The 19,933-nt window shown below is 42.2% G+C and overlaps 1 protein-coding gene across 1 annotated transcript in view; it reads right to left on the reverse strand.

Moving 5' to 3' along the window:
- Positions 1-19,933, reverse strand: part of LOC106649933 (protein phosphatase PHLPP-like protein) — a 34,934-nt gene that overhangs the window by 13,883 nt on the left and 1,118 nt on the right. Inside the window, exons 3-5 of the mRNA XM_023458321.1 lie at positions 18,322-18,596; positions 10,607-10,863; positions 9,800-9,946 (exon numbers count right to left, since the gene is read on the reverse strand). Of these exons, the coding sequence (XP_023314089.1) occupies positions 9,800-9,946; positions 10,607-10,863; positions 18,322-18,570 (653 nt within the window). The 5' untranslated portion in view covers positions 18,571-18,596. The remainder of the gene's footprint in view (positions 1-9,799; positions 9,947-10,606; positions 10,864-18,321; positions 18,597-19,933) is intronic.

A 19,933-nucleotide genomic window follows, 5' to 3' on the forward strand; every position in this document is an offset into this window, starting at 1 on the left:
TCTGTGATGAAATTTCGGATCGATCTCGATTAAATTTTAACTTTGATGTTTCACCCCATAGCAGAAAGATTCTAAAGTGCTTTTAAACATTTTTTCTAACAATTTTTTCTAAAAATTTTAACAATTTCTAGTTTAGAAAGATTCCTTGCAATTTTTCTGCAAGTCCCTCTATACTTACCTAGGAATTACTTAAATATTAGCAATAGCCACGGATTTTGAAAAACGTCAACTTCAGACCTTTTAATGAGGGATTTGAAAAGTCTCCACAACTCTAATAAATTTCAGGGATTTTAACGATAGGGAGTAAAAGAACGCTAAAACAATAACAGTAGAAAAAAACACTTTTGGATCATTCGATTTCACAGAAAATCGGTCATATGTAACACACCGAATGAAAATTGCGCGGCAACTTTCCCTCCCTATACCGAGCATGGCTAGCTCTATCGGCAAAGTTTCGCTCATCGTATTCGTTCAAATATTTTCCCACTATATATCTGTGTATTGCTATATATGCCTGCGAGCTGTCTCTCGATTTTTTGTCTCGATGAGACTTTTTAACTTTCCTTTAATTCTTATACCTGTATACGCTTTTTTAAACTTTCAAGCGGCTATACGTCATTTTATTTCGCGAAATGGATGCGCCAATTCTAACGTTTTATATCGCATACTTATATACACCCTCATATATTATGAAAGATATTGATTTATCTTGCAAAAAGCTTTTTTATTGACATAGGGGCTCGCTAAGTCGATTAAAATGCGATTGGCAATTTTTCTAATGTTTCTCAAGCACGCGGAAGATTAATTTCAACTTTTTGTGCTCTCCACTCGTCCGGCGCGCAATTCAGTGCAACTGACGTTAAAAATAATTCACCTGAACGTCGTGCGTACTCCAACATATATGTGTATATTTAAAGTATGAATGTACAGCACGTAGCTTGGCCCTCGCTCGCTATACACATCAAGCTAAATGATAAATCTTTGTTGAACAAACAATTTTCCTTTTGGATAACCGAGCAACAAAGGAATTTTCCATGATAATAGACCGTTTCAGTAGTTCTATGCACATGCACACACACACACACACATACAAATGTATGCACGTGCATAGGCGAGCGGCCACTCAAACAGGTTTATGCTCTTGTATACTAGGAAAATAATCCCTTTTAGCCAGGTTACGCGTCAAAACAAAGCCCGAACCTCGTTTTCTCCCCCTCGAAGAACAATTGTAGACGAATTTGCTTCGTATATAACTACTCTACCACCACCCGCCACCGCCGCCGCTGCTATTGCTGCTGCTGCTGCTGCTCTGCTGCATTATTGTTTTTCTTCATTCTTTTATAACGCCGCTACTGAGGCTGCTACTGCCGCATTCGTGCGTGTATAAAAAAGCGCGTACAGCGATTTTTCTTCCGACTTTTGTAGTGGACTATTTTATGTAGTGGGGAAAAATTCATATGTGCGATCGGCGTTATGGGAAAAGTTACAATATCGTAAACATGTAAATTGCCGATTTCCACGCGAGTATTTTACGGGGCAGGCAAGATTCGCGCTTCATCAAATTCATAACTGCACCCTAATGGGCTCTTAACGTCTCATTAGCTTTATTCGCTTTCGCGTTTAATACACGATTCCCCAAAGGATAGATCTACTGCACATTATCTCTCTTTCTCTCTCTCACTCTCTCTTGTACACATCGCTGTGAATCTTATTTTTCTTTTTTTTTTTTTTTGTTTTCGACGATCGAGTAATGTTTGCATGTGCGAGGCCTATTTATATAGCGCATCAACGCGGTGCAACTGGCAGAGGCTCGCGCGCTCGACTGAGCCGACAAAATCGCGTAGAATACGTATACCATAGTTGCTGTGCAGTTCGGAGCTGTAGTGCACTGATGCGTTCAGTCGTCTATTCGATAATTTAGATGGAAAATTTCCAAGCCTCTGAAATTCATGACTCTTCTTTTTTTTCATTTTTTTTTTTCTTAATAGAGTGCGTAATATTCAATCTCGGCTCGGGGGGCCGTCCGCCAAGACAATAGAAGGCCTCTCGCGCGGTCTCGTTCGTTACCGAAGAAAAGCTACGAGCATTTCATATGGGATTACGTGCTATATACACTGCGCATAGTCTTTCGATTCAATCGCTTTTGTAATGAGATCGCGCGAGTTTTTACTTTTTTTTTATGAAGCTATTAGCACGAAATTAATTCTTTTTCACTGGCCTGTCATGCCTCGTACATATATACACTCGAAGAGCTTAGAGATTTTCGAGCCAACTTTTTTCCCCGCCTGCAAATTTTTTTCGATATAGAAAATAAGATTAAAGCGAGATATTTTTGGCTCGACCGGGAAAGAAGCTTTTCGAACAAAAGAGGAAAAATTATCAACTTCATAAGTCTCGATCGTAAAGAATGTTTCTAAAAGCATCCCAGCTCGGACTCGAGCGGTTCCAAAGGCATTATCGTACGTTGAATAAAATCGCGGACGAATTTGAGGGGATTTTCGTACATAAATTTGGGCTGTACACAACTGCGCTGAAGCACGTCCGTCCAAATCGACTCTGTCATTTCCGAGCACTTATTGCGCTTGGCGGTCAGCAGAAGGTAGGCACGAACGAGGCTTTAATTCATTTTAATTTTTCCATAAGTATACACTCTTTATACGTATAATAGTCTGGGAAAATGGAGTCGAAATGCCGCACAAGGCCGTATTATAATAATATGCATTATACACATGTGAAAATTCATCGACGTGGAGCCTTCCTTTCACCGACGTATATACAGTAGTACATCGTCAAAGGAAATACTTGTTTTTTCACTTGGATGCAGTATATTATAGAGGCACGTTCTAACGCAGAGCCAAGGTAGACTTTATGTACGCAGGTATGTATCTCGAAAGAGACGATAGAGCGACGCAGCAGAAACAGCAGCAGCAGCAGACAGACGCGCCTCGTCCTATACATATGCGTGTGTGTGTGTGTAACACAACGATGTGCAAAGCTGTAGCAGCAAGTCGCGTGCAGCCTAGTGTATACGCGCTCTCGAGCTCAGCGACGCGTACCGAGCGTAGTTCCTCTTTTGCGATAACTGCTCGCTGTTATAGAAAGGCGTATGTTTCGAAACTTGCGTAATGGCTCCCCCCGCATGTATACTGCGTTAAACCCGACTGTACCTGTGTAGCACCTATATATACGTGTGTATGCTATACGTCAGTAGCGTCGGGCTCTAGGAAAATCATCGCTGCTTTCTTACAAACGATCCTGCGTCTGTTCCCTTTGTTTCGCGCGCGCGCGCACCGATCGCCGAGCCGATCTTCTACTCGACCCGACCACAGATACGTATGAATTGCGAAAGTATTCAAACGCCGATGTGAAAGAGATAAATGGCTTGCGGCCAATTAGAAAATCGAGCTGTTTTTGTTTGCTTAATTTTTGTTCAACTGTCCCATTCTACGCAAGCACCGATGTATCAGCTAAAAAATCCCGTATTCACCTATCGTTTACAAAAACAAACCAACAAATCGATGAAGCTTGAGATTACATTATATAAAAAAGTGATGCGCGATTTTCCGCAAATGTTCGCTTTCAACAGGGAGAAATTCGTTACGTCCAGTGCAGCGCGTACAGATCAATCGCGCAATTGGCATTTTACCATGGATGCGTCGAATCGGCTACAATCAAATCGGCCCAATCGAATTATACATCGGCAAACGGGACGAACGGGAGGAGAGGGTGATTAGTTAAGCATTGCCGCGCGCACTAAGCTTCGCGGCCCAATTAGTCTTCCGTATTTTGTCCGGCAAACGCAATTTTCTCTTTCTGGGGCTCTCTTTCGCCTCTCGAGTTCGCTGATTTTATATCGCTCTATGGCTTTGTGCCGTACCGCATATATGCGCACGCGACTCTTATAAACTCTGATCGAGCCCTGCGGTGATTGACAGGTCTATTTGTAATAGTATAGCGATCGGGCAAATGTAAATTCCTCGCATATTGACTTTTCGATAGCTATCACCGGCGAAACCAATTCGGACGATCGTATCAAAATTCGGTACATATATGCGCCAGGTACACACGCGCTGCTTTGTTATTTTCATTTTTCTCTCTCCCTTTCTCTCTGTATCTGTCTCTCGGCGACTTTTTTTTCGTCGTCGGCAGCGGCTCGACGAGTCAATCTCTTCGCGATTGTTGCACGCATAACATTAAAAGTAGTATACCGTACACGATAAATGCAAATGAATTTTTGCTAGTTCGTTTGGATGCGTTAAAAATAAATTTGACTTTTTTCTGTACTAGTATAGGGAGCTTTGATTCATCGTGTTGATTCAGCGAAGCGAATATCGATGTTCCCATGCATCGCTTCGAGGTATATAAGTTCATTTGAAATAATAGTTTTTGAAAGCGCCATTTTATTGAATCTGTATCGATGAACATCGGATACCTAATAACTCTTGAATTTTTTCGGAAATTTTTCGCCTGAAAGAGGAAAAAGCAGCGGCAAAATATTGGGATACATTGAGCCAAGCTATGCGTCTCTTTTAAAAAAGATTTAAAAAAGATATTTTTAGCTGTTTTTACCCCAGTGAACCAATTGCATATTCTTATTCAGTCCGAGAGAAACGATTCCACCATTTGAACTAGACAGCTCACGAGATTTCATAAAAATTGTAATACATATAAAATCCTCTACCCGTATATGGAAAATTTGCCTGGCGCAGTTGATAAAGACTAAAAATAGATACGATCCAGCCAACTGTGCAAAACGCGCCTGTGAAAAAAATTATTCACTCCATAAAACCGCTATCGTTAATTCGCTAAATCATGGAAAATGTACAGCCACTCTTCATACCTCTTGCAAAATAATCTCTCTACTTATATGCCTCGAGTTCTCCAATTTTGTACTTTTTCCCCCTTCACATTATATATACGCACGTTCTAGATTAAAAAAAAAAAATTGTCCATAGGACTAAGTTTGAATATAACCAGGGCGCGAAATTACTCGATTCATGAAAAGAACTACTCGGAGGTTGTCGCACGCGTTCGCTCAGCTCTCAGAAAATATTCGGCTAACGGCAATTTGCTGCAAATAAGAATTAGGCATCGCCTCATTTGCTTGCATCTCCACTTCTATCTCGCACCCCTGTCCGCTATATAAGTTCATCGTGAAAATTGCTCGCATTTTTCTTTTCCAAAGCTGCGGGCCTGAATATAGCTATATTCGTATGGACTTTGCATTAAAAAAATTTCCTCTCGACCAAGCTGTCGTATAAGCAGTTGGTTTGATTTATTTTTATTAGCTTTTGATGAGAACTTTTCGAATCTTTCTCTCCGGCGCTCTCTCTCTCTCTTTCTCTCTCTCTCTCTCTCTCTCTCTCTCTCTCTCTCTCTCTCACTTTTCCTCTCAAGTTTACAAAATCTAGGTCAAATTTTCGTCTTGAAGTTTTAATTCGAAAAATGTTTGAGCCATTGTAACGCATGAAATTTGAAAGACGAAAGATGCGTGATTATACTAGCACAAAGCTATATTTTCACTTTTAACATCATGCTTTGTACGGAAGAAACATTTTTTGACGAGTTTTTCAAAAAATTATTTAATCATTTTTAAAACTCGAGTGCACTTGAAAAAGCTCGTGCTTCACACGTTGGCTATATACTTTCATTTCACGTTTCAATTTTAATCAAACGTAGTAAAGAAAAATGAAACCTCATAGAGAGCATCCCAACGATTTCATACCACAGAAGCTTCGGACGTTATTACGGCGTTCGTGTATAGTACGAAAAAAAAATAGGGAAACTCACGCAGAACAAACTCAATGGATAATTACAAAGACCCATGGCGCTGGAAACGAAAGCTCGTTCGGCGAAATGAAATCTTCGCGAGGATGTAAGAAAAAAAAGGTGTACATTGGCGAAACCTCTCTCTCTCTCTCTCTCTTTCTTTGTCGGACGTATATAGCTAGGCAGTGCAATATATAAATAGAAATACAGTCAAGCAGGATAAGCGTGTGCGTGTGCCCATGGGGTATACAGCTTGCGCGAGACGCAACAACGACTCTAAAGCTTACACTGCAGTTAGCTCGGGCTCGAGCGAGCGGATCTGGGAATTGCAATATCTCAAGCTCGAATAACAGAAAGGTAGAAAAGAGCCGAGCGAGACGACAAATCACCCCGGAGACAATGTGACGAAAGGAGCTTCTACGTATACATTTGCCCAGTGTGTGCGTGCAGCGTGTGTATATATCATCGATCCATCGAAAATATAGAATTGTGTGAGCCCAGCGTGTGTGAATTACACCGATATCCTTTTATCGAGTGCAGTGCAAAGTTTGCATTGGGGAGGTATAGATTAGTAGGATTGCACACGCTGCGCTCTCCACGTATTTCTATGTCTCTCTATGTGTGTGTGCATCATACAGAACGAGAGATTGTCCTAGATCTCGTACGATAGTTGGGAGAAAAGGAGAAAGAGAGAGAAAAAAAAGTTGCGCTCGTGTTTGCCTCCCGTATACACGAGCTCCACCGCTGCGCAGGATTTTGTTTCGGAATTTTCTTCTTTCCTTTTTTTTTCCACCCATGCGCACGATACTTTGTGCTACACACATATATAGAGCTTTATATATCTATGCAGCCACGACTCGTGTGCGAGCTTGCAAGAGTTTTTGAATTTTTATCACGCGTACGTACACGCGCGCGCACGCTTACAATGTTTATATTCGTTGATTTTTTTTTGTTTTTTATTCATACTGACTTAGAAAATTGCACGTGCAAATGTGGCCGCGTACCGCTCGTATTGCGGTGATAATGTGTGCGAGTGTGTTTCTCGACTCGTCGAAAAAGTGCCACGCAGTGACATGCGCAAGCTCCAATCCAAGTTTTCGCACGAAAGTTCCATTTCTTATTCATATAAGTATATATTGCAGAACAAAAGACATTCACACGTGGGTTAGTCAAAAAGGATAATTGAGAGATTCATCGTCGCATCTCGCGCGCGCGCCGCGTTCTAACTGGCACGTTTCACGCATGTAGCAGCAATATCACCCGTTGAAGCGGCCATCGAAATGGAAACGATCCTTCCCTTTGTTATATAAGCGTATTTATTGCAACGCGTGGAAACTGGCTGATTTTAATGCGTATAATTCTCTAGCCTGATAAGTGAAGCGTAAGTAATATCCTTGAACTAAAAGGTAACGCCGCGTGCCTCACAAAGTACTCGCGCAATACATTTTCGACGTCATTCTCCTTTTTGCTCGTATCTCTACAGCGTAAAATCATCCATCACCTCGGAAGGTAGAATTTTCAATTATCAATGATTGAGCTAATTTTTGATTCAGCACATTGTAAGAAAAAATCTTTATCGGTCGCTCGATATTTATCGGAAAATCATTAATACTCGTGCTGGGTCTACATTATATACTATTGGAAAAAGACGCATTACGTTAGGGCCGTATAAGCTTGCGAAATATCAATGGACGTACTATAACTATGTAGAAACGAGGACTGCGCAATGCCGAGCATCGCGAAGCTGAAATATTTCGCATTTCAGCTGTAGCGCGCAATTCGCTGCTGTGGCATCCACGATGTCGCATGCATCGAGTATGTATTACAAGCGAGCTCGTAAGATATTTAACCCTGTAGCTTATTTCGATGAGATTATTAAAGTCAGTTACATGGGTTAATAATTTTTGCGGTTACATACGCGAGACTCTGAAAAGCCGGAAAAATATCTCTAGTCACCGTGAGACATATTTTCGACAGAGTCTAGGTGTATTGACACGACCTAGCGACACACTAGCGGTAACAAGTATCGTAAAGCACGCGAAATATATTGCTACGGGCGCACATGCGTCATCGACTTTTTTCGGAGCAGGATACTCCAGAGCTTGCGCGACGAGCATCATATGACAGCTTTATGCGAGACGCAACCTTGTGAATTTTTCGCTTCGACAAAAAAAAAGACTCGATATCTTCGATCTCGGTGTATGCAGTTCAGCTATATGTAATATGAATGTGCGCTCGACATCGAGGATAAATCGATAATTTAGTTACACGAAAAAAAATGTAAATTTAATAGAAAAAAAATAAAAAGAAGGATAAAAAAGAAAGTGCGAGGTAAAAAGATAAAAAAATCCTCGCATCTCGTATATACGACACGCGGTAATAAACACGAAAACTGCTGGCGTACTGCGCTACGTCGAGCTGGTGTTCGCGAAGATTAATTAAATTTTGTCATTTATTACAATGACGCGGTGGGCCTGCAGCAGCAACAGCAGCAGTATACAGTGCATGAATAGTCCAGCGCACGATATATATACACGCAGAAAGGACGCATTTATGCTTCAGACGCGCCCACTGGCCCATAAATCACAATTCATCGCAGCTCGCGTCTCGTTATATTGTTGTTGCCCTCGAGCTTAAATGCGTTATTAGTTGTGTATTCCGATGACAGATTATATTGCATGCACATACGTATAAAATCGTCTCATAAGTTATCCGCTTGGAGTTTTTCTAATTTTTATAAAGCGATGGATGTAGCCGATTATCGGTCAATCATATTCTTTCGAGCTCGCGCGCAAGTTTATAGAAAATTGACGAGTCAACTTGTGCAAGCTCTCGTAAAGGATTTTTTGTCCGTAAATTTTAATAAACGAAGGAATTGGAGGGAAAATTTCGCCAACTTTGCGGGCAGCATAACTTTTCGCGCGATAGATGGTCCGTTTGCTAATTACACGTCGCTCTCTCTCTATGCACACACAGACTAGAGCGCGCCACGCGGCCGAGTATAGAAGAGGACGAGGAGTGTAGTGCGGGAACAGCTACGCTTATAGCGGCAGAGTTCGTTAGTCGCGAATCCCGAAAACTAGTTCTCTTTTCAAAGAACCGAGCTCGATGACTCTTTCTCTCTCTCTCTCACTCTAGCTGGTACTAGCAAATTTTCATTAGATCCTCCGAAAAGAGAAGGCGGGCTGCGCACTGCAGTGCTAGCGCCGTCAGTGCGCGGATGCCAATTACCGATGTCTTTCCACGCCATCGCCCTCCCGTCTCTCCCTCTCTCTCTCTCTCTCTCTCTCACTCTACTACACTTTTACCTTCTTTCTTCTTAGCTATGTATGCAGTGAACTATACATGGCGCACACTGGTCGAGGAGAAAGTTGTCCAAAGCGAATTTCTTTGCTCGCCTGCAAGTACAGGAGTTTTACGCGCCGAGTATTGGACAAGGGTAAAAGTGCTTAATGAATGACTTCACGACTATATAGTATCGGTGATTGGCTTTCGTCGTGTATCCGCGTACACAATCATCGGTAAGTGAGGTAAAAAATTACGCGAGTTCCCAACGCCCGAAATTACTCTATAAAAAAAAATATTTGATTTTCATTAGGTTAAATGGATGCTTCACTCCACTCTCTCGCTCTCTCTCTCTTTCGCTGCATCTATCTTGCTGCAAGCTCGCACTTGAAAACTTGGAATTTTGTTATTACGCGCTCTCGCGCTTGTATATTTTTCGAGTAGCAGAAGTTTCGAGGAGGGGCGTCGGTATATGCGCTACATATATTTACATATAGTTCGCGAGGAAACTTTGCGGCGTATACGCGAGCATACATATATATTCGAGTACAGTTATAAGCAATTTTCGTAATTCGTTATTGTAATATTTTCCGCGCGAGCTCGCGAGTGCAATCTAGACGAGAGGTTAGTTGGAGAGGGGAGCGAAAATAAATCCACAAGTAGCGCGTGGCCCCATTTGTGCGTGTCGACAGCTTGCGCATACGCATTCATTAGATCCCAGCTGTTAAACGACTGCTACGCTTACTTGACGAGTCGATGAATTTCCTGAGGCAGGCACTGGATCCGATTGTCCGACAGGTCCAGGTACACGAGGCTCTCCAGCTTCAGCAGTTCCGAGGGCACTTGGTCCAGTCGATTGTTCTCCAAGTGAAGCTCTTGCAGCTCCGGAAAACTGCATCGAAATAAAATGATGAGCACACAACAAGAAACACCCTTATTATTACGTTTGCTGCAATTAACGATGCCGAGGATAAATCACGCCCGCGCAGCACTGCAGATTTACGTCAAGTCGAGAAACAGAAAAGCTTCTTTTTTCGGGGCCGAAGGGAAGAACGAAACTTGTCTGCGAGGAAAAAAGTTCTCGTTAGATTAAACAAGAAACAGCTATTCTGGCGCACCACTGCAGCCCTGCGTGCGAGGCGAGCGATGACCAGCCGCGAATTTTTCTTATTTTATTAAAGTTCTTAATTGCAGGAAAGGGGCCTGCGAGGCAATTACGCGCGTGCGCGGCAGGGACTAATAAGTGTTTTGACACGGCGATTAGCCGTGAGCGAGGAGTAGTAGCGATTGCGAAAGTTCGTCACTTAAAAACATTGGCCTTTACGAAGAATTTAATCTTCGGACCATTTCGCAACTGCCAATATCCATTTAAAAGAATGTCGACTAGAGTCGCGAGGTTCGAGCTTTTTTAATAACGCGCAACGTTATTCTTTATGGCGTGACTTATCAGGGCTACTATTAAGTTTCGGTAAATTTTACACTTATACTTTAATAATAAAATAAAAAAACATAATTTTAATGAACTACTTGCGATAGGTTAAAGTATACATACCTTTGTAAAAGCTCGAGGTTGGCATTCGAAGTAGTTAGCTGATTATTGCCGAGAAAAAATTCTCGCAGTGCTACGTTATTGTTGGTGTTGTTGTTTCTATTATCATTTTCGTCGTCGTCGTTGTTGTTATTATTATTGTTGTTGTTGTTGGGTAGGCCGCTGGCGTACGTACGCACGGCCTCGGGTAATCTCGACATGCCCGTATCGCTCATATCGAGTCTGTCGGGATAGTCCGAGCTGCCCGGCAATCGGATGGCCTGCGAAAAGAGAGAGGAGATCAAATCTTGATTTCGTCAGACATGCACATGTATGTTATATCGAGCGGAGCAGTTGGAGTTTCGACGTACAAATTGCGAGACTAGCATCATGGAACTCTATGCTCTTTCTCTGGGCGGCAGCATGTGTGCAGGCCGCAATACAGACATGTGCAAAGGGAGACACTCGACTAAGTTTAATTAAAATGCAGAAAAAAATTCCATACGGCGAGCACGAGTGAGAGTAGTATATAAATAAGTGTGATTGTTCTAGCATATAGTAAACAATCCGTCCAAACACAATTTCCGATCTGTAGTGTCAATCTCTCTTTCTCTCGCTTTTTTGCCTTTGCCGCCAGAGAGCTGCTTACGTATAATATTAGCAAACAAAGAAGATCACCCGTACGATTATGCATTCTTGAGCGTTTATCAAGAGAAAGTGACCGATTGGCATTTTGATTTTTCCAACGCAACGAACGCGAGCGAGAAACAGCGAGAGTTCAATCAACTCAGCTTCGAGCTCGCTCATACCATGTGAGAGTAATTGATAAAAAAAGGAACGAAAGAAAAAATAAAATAAGAAAGATGAAGAACAAAAAGAAGGAAGAGAGTCTTGGGTTATATAAATGAAGAGCTGAAAAGATATACATAATGAATTCAGAGAGGACTCTTGTTCGTTCATTAAGCTGCTAGATATACTCCTCCTGTTCGTTTATACGTACTCGTAGGAGCGCACCGAGACTTATAGAGTTGGACGCGTAGAACAGACGGCGGTGCAAGTTCGCTTCATTGTCTTTTCGAGTATAAGAGAGACAGAGAGAGAAAGAGCAAGATATGGCTTACTGATGATCCCCGCGCGTATACCGTACGTACGAAGGAGCTTTCCCTTCCCCCTCATTTTTCTTAGCGTGACGAGACGATCGCAGCTTTTTCACTCGTACGCGTAGGTATATACCGAGCATCGAAGCTCGAAGCGATAATTAACTTTCTATCCATCATCGACGAGCTGCTCTTAGCTGGTATTTTTTTTCTTTTTAAATACAAACTGTAAATTAGTTATTAGGAAATGAACCGAAACGAGTCAGCCGCTCTCACGCTGGATCAGCTTCGTCTTCACGTAAATATTATTTCTCTCTCGCGCTGTTTTTTTTTCAACGTAACTACATGGTTTACAAATAAAGGAGGCAAAAAAATATTTAGATATATACAGTGCGTGACGCTTAGCCTCTATATGTTGAATGCATGTGAGGCAGTGGTACTAAGGCTAAATTATTCATGATACGCTCCTTGTGCAGTGCACACGACGCTGCTACTGCTGCTTACTGACTCCAGCGTTGCGCGCATGTATTTTTAAATATGAAAATTTTTTAATTCCCCCGAGTGCTCGGACTACCACTGCTGCTACTACGTTGACGTATCATTATTATTATTGTGGTTTTTTTTCGTTTGTTTGCTTCTGCCTCTTTTCTGCACGACGTCTTTCCTTGGCTGGTCGAGCGTATATTATGTAGCCGGCGGCACAACTCCAAGATGATGGATAATTGATGACTGGCGAGGATTAGACGGTAAAAACCCATTTCGTTTACCTTCAATTTTGCGTGCACACCTCTCTTTCGTAGCGAAATGAAAAGAAACTTATCAAGCCGACACCGAAAGAAAAAGAAAGAGGGAGATAAAACCTAGACCACGTCATGAGTCGCCGAATATCCGTCTTTTATCTCTGGTAATATTACTACTACGAGCATGAGTACATGTATACAGACTGCGCAGAAAGGAGAGCAAAAAAAAAGCTTCGACACGACAGTGAGAAGCTGTCGATATAATATACAGTATCTCTCGGAGCTTTTGTAAGTTGGTAAAAAAAGCTCTGTCTCTCTCCTTTCCCTTCGCTTTTTTTTTCGTTGTTATCGCTTGACTTGGCTGTCGCACATTTTCCGCCGAGAGAGAAACCAATAATACCTGTTTGCGATGCGCGCGAGACACTCCGCTGCTCGAGCTTGCTCACGTGTGTACATGCTCGTATAGCCTAACGCAGTGAACGTAAAAACTAGTGCGAGCTTTTATGAAAAATAAAAAACAGATTAAAAAAAAATAAACAAACTAAAACGAAAGAAATCGTCCTCAGCGCGTGCTCGTCGTTAAATGTACTACGATACTACATGCTCTTATATTTGCGACTGTGCAAAAACATTCGTTCGTTTATTTATTTACTTCTTTCTTTATTTATTTTTTTTTTACAGCTTTTAATTGAATTTACATCACTTTTGATTGGTAGTACGCACTCTGGCACTCTCGTGAAAGCTCGTTGTATTCGCGACTAATGATTTTTTACCCTTAACGATCCCCACTCGTACGCCAGATGGCTCTTTTTGCTCTCTCATTCCTCACGTTCCCACCTACTGCTATTTGCCGTAGTTTTTATTAATAATCCCCACATACGTGTACAATTTTGCTTCGACGATTTTTTTTCGCTTTTTTCAAAGGTAATGTAGGTTAACGAGTTGCATTAAAGCGAGTGTGCGGCGCGGAGAAAGAGTGTGTGAGAAAGAGAGAGGGAGAGTGAGAAAGAGAAGTCGCCCGCCTCGACGATTTCGCGACCACCGGCGCGCGCGCGCGCGGCTACGCGGCGGCATGAACAGCGACGGCAATGTCGTAATCTTGTTAAAATCACTGCACGCGTGCGTTTAACTACACTCCCGGCTTCGTGTAAGCGCGTACAGTTTCGCTTTTTTCCTTCCTCTCTTTCTTCCTTTCCATACCCTATTTTTATTCTCCGGATTATTTCTTTTTTCGTTCATTGCATTAAGTTTTGCCAGGTGAAAAATCATGCATCGCGTTGTACGTGTCACCTTGCGTGTAATTATTAATTACATTTCGTCGAGTTTTGTGTAAGGTGATAAAATTAATTAGCATGAATATTATTTCGCAATATGATATTACTGCATTTGAAGTACTCTATGACTGCGCTGTAAATGAACCTTAATAAATTATATTAATACTAATTAAAATACATACCGATCGATTGTATTTCAAGCATGTCAACGTATTACTACATGTAGAGAGAAAGCGAGCTCACCGTTTTCATGGATATAAGATATTGTCCTCGTTGCTCGACAGACAAAATTTCATTACCCATCGAGACTCAACTTACAAAATCAGTTGCGAGTCTAACTCGCAAGTAATCAGATGCACCTTACACACATACACTTACTGATTTGCGAAACACGATGTCGCATATATCGCGTTATCTCTCACACTCACATCGTTGCGCCACTTGGTTGCAGGGAAAAGAAAAAAAAGGGGGGAAAATCGAGAACGATAATCCGATATCTCTGGCTGCTCATGTGGTATGCAGATTGGATATCTGTACAAGCTCTATTATACGTATAGTAGTATGCAACGCAGCTGCAGAGTAGTCTCGTATCAATGTTAGAGAGAGACAGAGGAGGGAGGAAAGCTCCGTTGAGCGAAAATAAGGATCGATTCCACAGCCCTTCCTTTCGTTCTCGACATTTCTCTTTGTCGCAAGAGAGTGAGAGAGAAAGCGAATATAGGCTTGCAACGTACCGCAGTAGCAGTAGCAGCAGCGTCGATAAGATTTGCCCGAGAAGGCACACAGAAGCCTAGGAGGCCTTCCGCTTCTTCTTCTTCCACCTTCATCCGATCAAAGAGTTTCCTCGGCTCTATGCTGCTGCACCACTGCTCTTCTACATCGTAAAATTGAAAAGGAGTTAGGAGCGGCGGGTGCGGTACGGATCCGTTTCTCCCTCTCTCTCTCTCTTTCTCTCGTTTTTCTCTCTTAATTTTCCTTTGTCCCATTTTTCAATGTATGCACGGAACTCATCACAGTAGTATTATTAAGCAGAGAGTTCGTTTCTCTCTTTTGCCCTATCTGCTGTATCCGCGCACCATTTTATAATGAGCTATAAAGATTATACCTGCTTCTATCTCTCTTTGCCTCTCTATCATTCACCTTTTTTCCGATATACAACGAAAAAAAAGCTACGACTCGACGAGGAGAAAAACACTACGACGCGTCACTCGAAAGAGCGAATGCCGACTGACTGAGTGTTTTTATTTCTTCATATATATTTACTTTTTTTGTCGTACGTGTAGCTCACCTCCTGCGGGAGCTTGATACGCTTGGCGAATAAGACGCACACACGCAGGCATCGCGTACACTTATAGGTGCATAAACACGCATACACACACACACACACACACTCGTGCATGCTCGACGTAGAGAGATGTGTCGCCGCCGCGAGTAAGGCACGCCGTATATATACGTATCTCATATAATGTTGGAACTGCAGACGATAATATAACGGAACGAGAAAGAAGCAGAAGAAAAACAAGACCAGGTCGTTTTACGTTATAGTTATTCTCTCATACAGGTGCGCATGTGCGACGTCTATTACGTCTCGCTTAGCCTATTCCGCGTGTGTCGAAGAAAAATGTTTGCGCAAAAATCATAAGATCTGCCGTAACTCATTGATACGGGGCACAAATGTCGCGCGCGGCACTACTGTGCACTCGTTTCTGCGTTTATGCATTTTGTTTCGACGTATCCTCGTTTCGCTCGACGCGCGACTGGTATACATAACGTATAGAGCTGCAGCGAGTGCATCAGATGCTGCGCAGCTGTAGACAATATTATGCACTGCTACGTGTATGCGGCAAGCTCGAGCGCGAGATCCAGGCAGAATTGCGAGATAATACGATGAGGCTTATACGTAATTTGCCCGCTCTAAATTCGTATAATAGGCGAAATATTTCGCCTCATATATATGGTATTATGCGCGCGGCGTTGTGTGCAGCGCCAGCAACAACAGCAGCTCGCTCAGTAGTGAAATCGAGACAAGGATCGGCTTTAATTAAAATCTCGACTTTGCGCTCGCTTGTGTACCGCACGATGTATGTACGTATATATTTTAGGCGAGGAACAAAAACTATATACGCGCGATTCATGAAACACACAACTCGCTTGGCGAATCGCAGCTGACAAAAGCAACAGCCGAGAGCAACTCCAACTCTCAAAATACAATTGGCCAACTTGAAATCGTCTATTATATGCATGTAATATACACGCGTGTGCGCGCGTATGTGTGGCATGTACACTTGATAATGCGAATTAAATTAGAGAAAGGCGTTTGGCGCTCGCGAGCGAGATATTCCACGATAGATTCCAGGCGAGCTCTTTGCGATTAATAATAATACTAATAATAATAATAATAATACATTACTCGAGAAGCTCACTCTCGTACGGCTCCGTGATCTCAACCTCATTTTATGATATCTTGGCTTGCGAGAATTATTTCATCAACGATATTTCGAGTTAATTACATACATGAACTATACACACTCTTACACGTTGTACATGTACACAAACGAGATACGTTGAATAATTTCCTGACCCTGAGCACCATGGCCAAAATGAAATCTGCCGCTACGACTATACGTATATAATACAGTATTCAGCATCAGCAGCCGTAAACGAGAATCGCTCGCTCGCTCTCGGGTATATAGTATAAAGCGGGCATGGGGTGGTAGCAGCAGCAGCTGCGACGGCGGCGGCGCTCGAGCTTCCTTCTTTCTTAAAGATGCAAAGAAGGTCCTTATGCAAACGTCTTGGTAAATTCATATCCGATATCAGTTCAGGAAAAAGACGTCTGGCAATATACCCTTACAGTGTAGACTCGCGCAGCGCCTGGAGGGGAAATATTATCCCGAGCACAAGAGCAGGTACACATAATGCGTGTGTGAATATATCTATACGTATAGTTATACGGCGGAAGTATACGCGCAAACAGCAGCAGCAGCATCAGCAGGAAAAGGGCCAAAGGAACGGGTTAGATATGTTATCCGTTGCTCTGGTATTCCCAGCGTCGTATCATCAAAGGCTCCTCGTACACATATACACATATTTCTCTTTTCGCGAGCGTTCGAAAACGGCTGGAATTTTTTTTTCTGTGCCTGCCATAGCTGAAACCACACGGTATGTATGCTGCAGCCGCGGTGTCGGGGGGCAAGGATTCGAGAGTGAGAAAAGCTTTATGCCTCTGTTTGAGGCTTGAAATATACGAGAGAAAGGTCTGTGCCGCCGCGGGTAAAAGAGCTTGCAAGCTTGCGCATGGAAATGATGCCGCTGTTCTCGCCGCTTGCGCCGCATACGGATGAAAGATTATTAAGAGGCTTGCCAAAGCTTTTGATGGTTCTATGTCTATTGAGCTTGCAGCGCGCGCCATACAGTTTCGACCGAAAACACGTGCACGTATACAAATATACAAATAACTATGCCGGCGCAGGTATTATATTTATCTATCGGACTTGGTGTAAAAGTATAACGTGTACGCGATAAAGAGAGCGAGATTGGTTAGTATACACACTTGATACGCTTGCGGTATGAGAATTTCAAATGTACTTTATTTAATACACACAGAAGCAGCACTTAGGCTCGAAGCGCATAATTAACTTATTTTCTTGGGGGGCCTTATGCACTTGATGAGCAAAATTAATTATCATTTTATGTTGTTTGCGGGGGCTGGCTCTGATAATGCACCAAACGCACGTATTCCGCTTTCTCGCACTGCAAGCACGCACGCGGCTGTTATACGCATTTAAACCGATTTCATGCGAACTATGCATTAATTTCAACTAATTATAAGTATACACCTACGCAATTATATAAAAGCTCGCGGGTCTCGGGCTATTTTTTCCTTCTCCCGAGCTTTTATAATAATGGCCAACGTTTGTAAGCACCGCAATTATAATGAGCGCGTATATAGGAAAAGTTTATTCGTCGATATAGGCACGTACGCGGTTACATCCGCATAAATACGTGCTCCGTAGCTGATGCACTTGGACCGAATTTAAAAGGTGACAATTATGCAGCACGCGTTTAAATGCGTCGCGAGACGCACAACAAATTAAGCACTCGTTCGGAGCTGTCTACGACGCGCTAAAACTTTGCAAAAACAAATTGTACGTGCGTATTAATCGGCAGCAGCAGCAGCAACAGAGTACGCAAGTACGCAAGGAATGAAAGAGAGAGAAAGAGAGACTAGGTGGCGATAATAATTTTCCTGTAAAGACGTCTTGTTTAAGCTCTCAGGCGACACGCGCAACTTCGCGAAAAGTATATAGAAATGCCTCGTAAGTTACTCGAAGGAAATTTCAATCAGCTGTCGTGCAGTTAAATAATAACAGGGACGTGTCTGCGCAAATAAGAACTTACGAGTGAGATGCAGAGAAGCAAGTACGCGCCAACTTGCTAAAACCAAAACTCCGAGCTTTACATAGCTCGAATTGCAAAGTGCAGCTTTCGTAATATTACGTGTCCAATTACGTGTCAATAACACGTGCAGAGGCCAAAACTCCGCCTTTGAGTATACATGAGCATTATAATGTAACAGGGAAAAGAAGTCGACGAAAAGAAAAGTGTATTTTATAAGATGAAGTTACCTGTTTGATCCAAACTTTCCAAAGTTCGCGATCCCAAGGGTGATGAAAGCCGAGATATAAGTGACGTGCTTCCTTGCCTCCCTTTTGCTGCTGCTGCTGCTGTTGCTCTTGATTGCATGTATCATCCTCTTTGATACCTTCGTCTCCACTGGATTTAACTTGAGTCGTAAGCCGAGCCGGCTGTCCGGTGACGCGCAAAACATATTTGCCAAGACGCGATGGACCGGAGCAGACACCAGTCAAATCCATCCATTCCGGATTCGATTCCGTACATGCTGATGACAAAATTCCATACATATAATACTCGAGGATTGCTTCTCTGTTTATAATGTAGCTATACTGCATTACTGCGTTTTATTTTTATCGTCCCCGAAACGTCGAATCAGTTTTAGCAATTCGATAAGAAAAAAGATGTGCAAGTCCCTTTTTCCGTCTACTTCTATTTCTTTCGTGAGAAAACGAGCACAGTTCTTTAATTACATATACCGACTGAATGGACAGGGTTGGCTTCTACGATATGGAGCTTGCAAGCTCTATAGCTGTTGCAACGTGCGGCTATTTTCTTCAATGAGATTCCAAACGTCTTGGAAATGAAATTGAAAGGTGCTCGAAGGAGAAAAAAAGAGGTATTTGAAAAGGGTGAATAAATTGCTCATTACCACGACTCTTTTTCCAACGAATACGTTCAATTTGTAACAAATTTCCTTTTCATTTTTTCTTCTTTTTTTATTATAACCCAACGAAATCAATTGGTTTTCGAAAATATTTTAACAACTAACATTTTTTGCTTTAATTCCGTTGTAATCTTGTTGCGAATCTCAAAAAAGAAAAGAACGACGTTTTTTATTCTTTAAAAAATCCATATTCAACGATGAAAAACTATCAGCAAAATTCCCCGAACTCGTCAATACAGCCTTCGACCAGAGGCGCAGCTCGTTGAAAATACCATGCACTGCGGCCTGGCAATCGTTTTTCTCTCCCGAATCAGTCGAACAAAAAAGTACCAACAGACGCTATTATTATTTTTTTTCTCTCCCCTACTCTTGCTGTATTTCTGCTTTTGCAACGAGCTACTACTACTGTTTTCGCGAAAATATTGGTCGTTTTGTCAATCGTTTGTAGCTCGGTCAGATGCAAAAGGCGAATTCATGGGACGGTTGTTATCCTGACGTCTGCCAGTCACTGAATTGATAAAAAAAAAAGAAAAAAAAATAAACAATGACATACTTGACATTCCGGGCTCATTTCACCGATAAATTGAAAAAAGAGATGCAAACTGCAAATGCCCCGGCTTCGTTAATCTACATTTTCGACGTTCTAAAGTAACGAGCGATAAGCGAATAGATATTTTGTCGCACACGTTGAACATAATATCATCGGTAGTCGCGTGAGGGCTGGATTTATAAATAAAAATTTTTACTGTCTTCGCCTTGCCAAGGCTAAGACGAAGTAATAAAGTGCATTTATATAACGAAAAAAATCTCGAGCCATAAAAGCCAAAAAGTCGTAAAAATCACGCATCAAGCACACGTTCGGGGACGCTGAAAATAATCTCTCGTTCTCGCTTCGCCTGATTGGACTCAACTTAGCAGCATAAAAAAAGTTATTATAC

Source organism: Trichogramma pretiosum, unplaced genomic scaffold (assembly GCF_000599845.2).
Source record: "Trichogramma pretiosum strain Unisexual culture from Peru unplaced genomic scaffold, Tpre_2.0 scaffold48, whole genome shotgun sequence".
Classification (NCBI taxonomy): domain Eukaryota; kingdom Metazoa; phylum Arthropoda; class Insecta; order Hymenoptera; family Trichogrammatidae; genus Trichogramma; species Trichogramma pretiosum.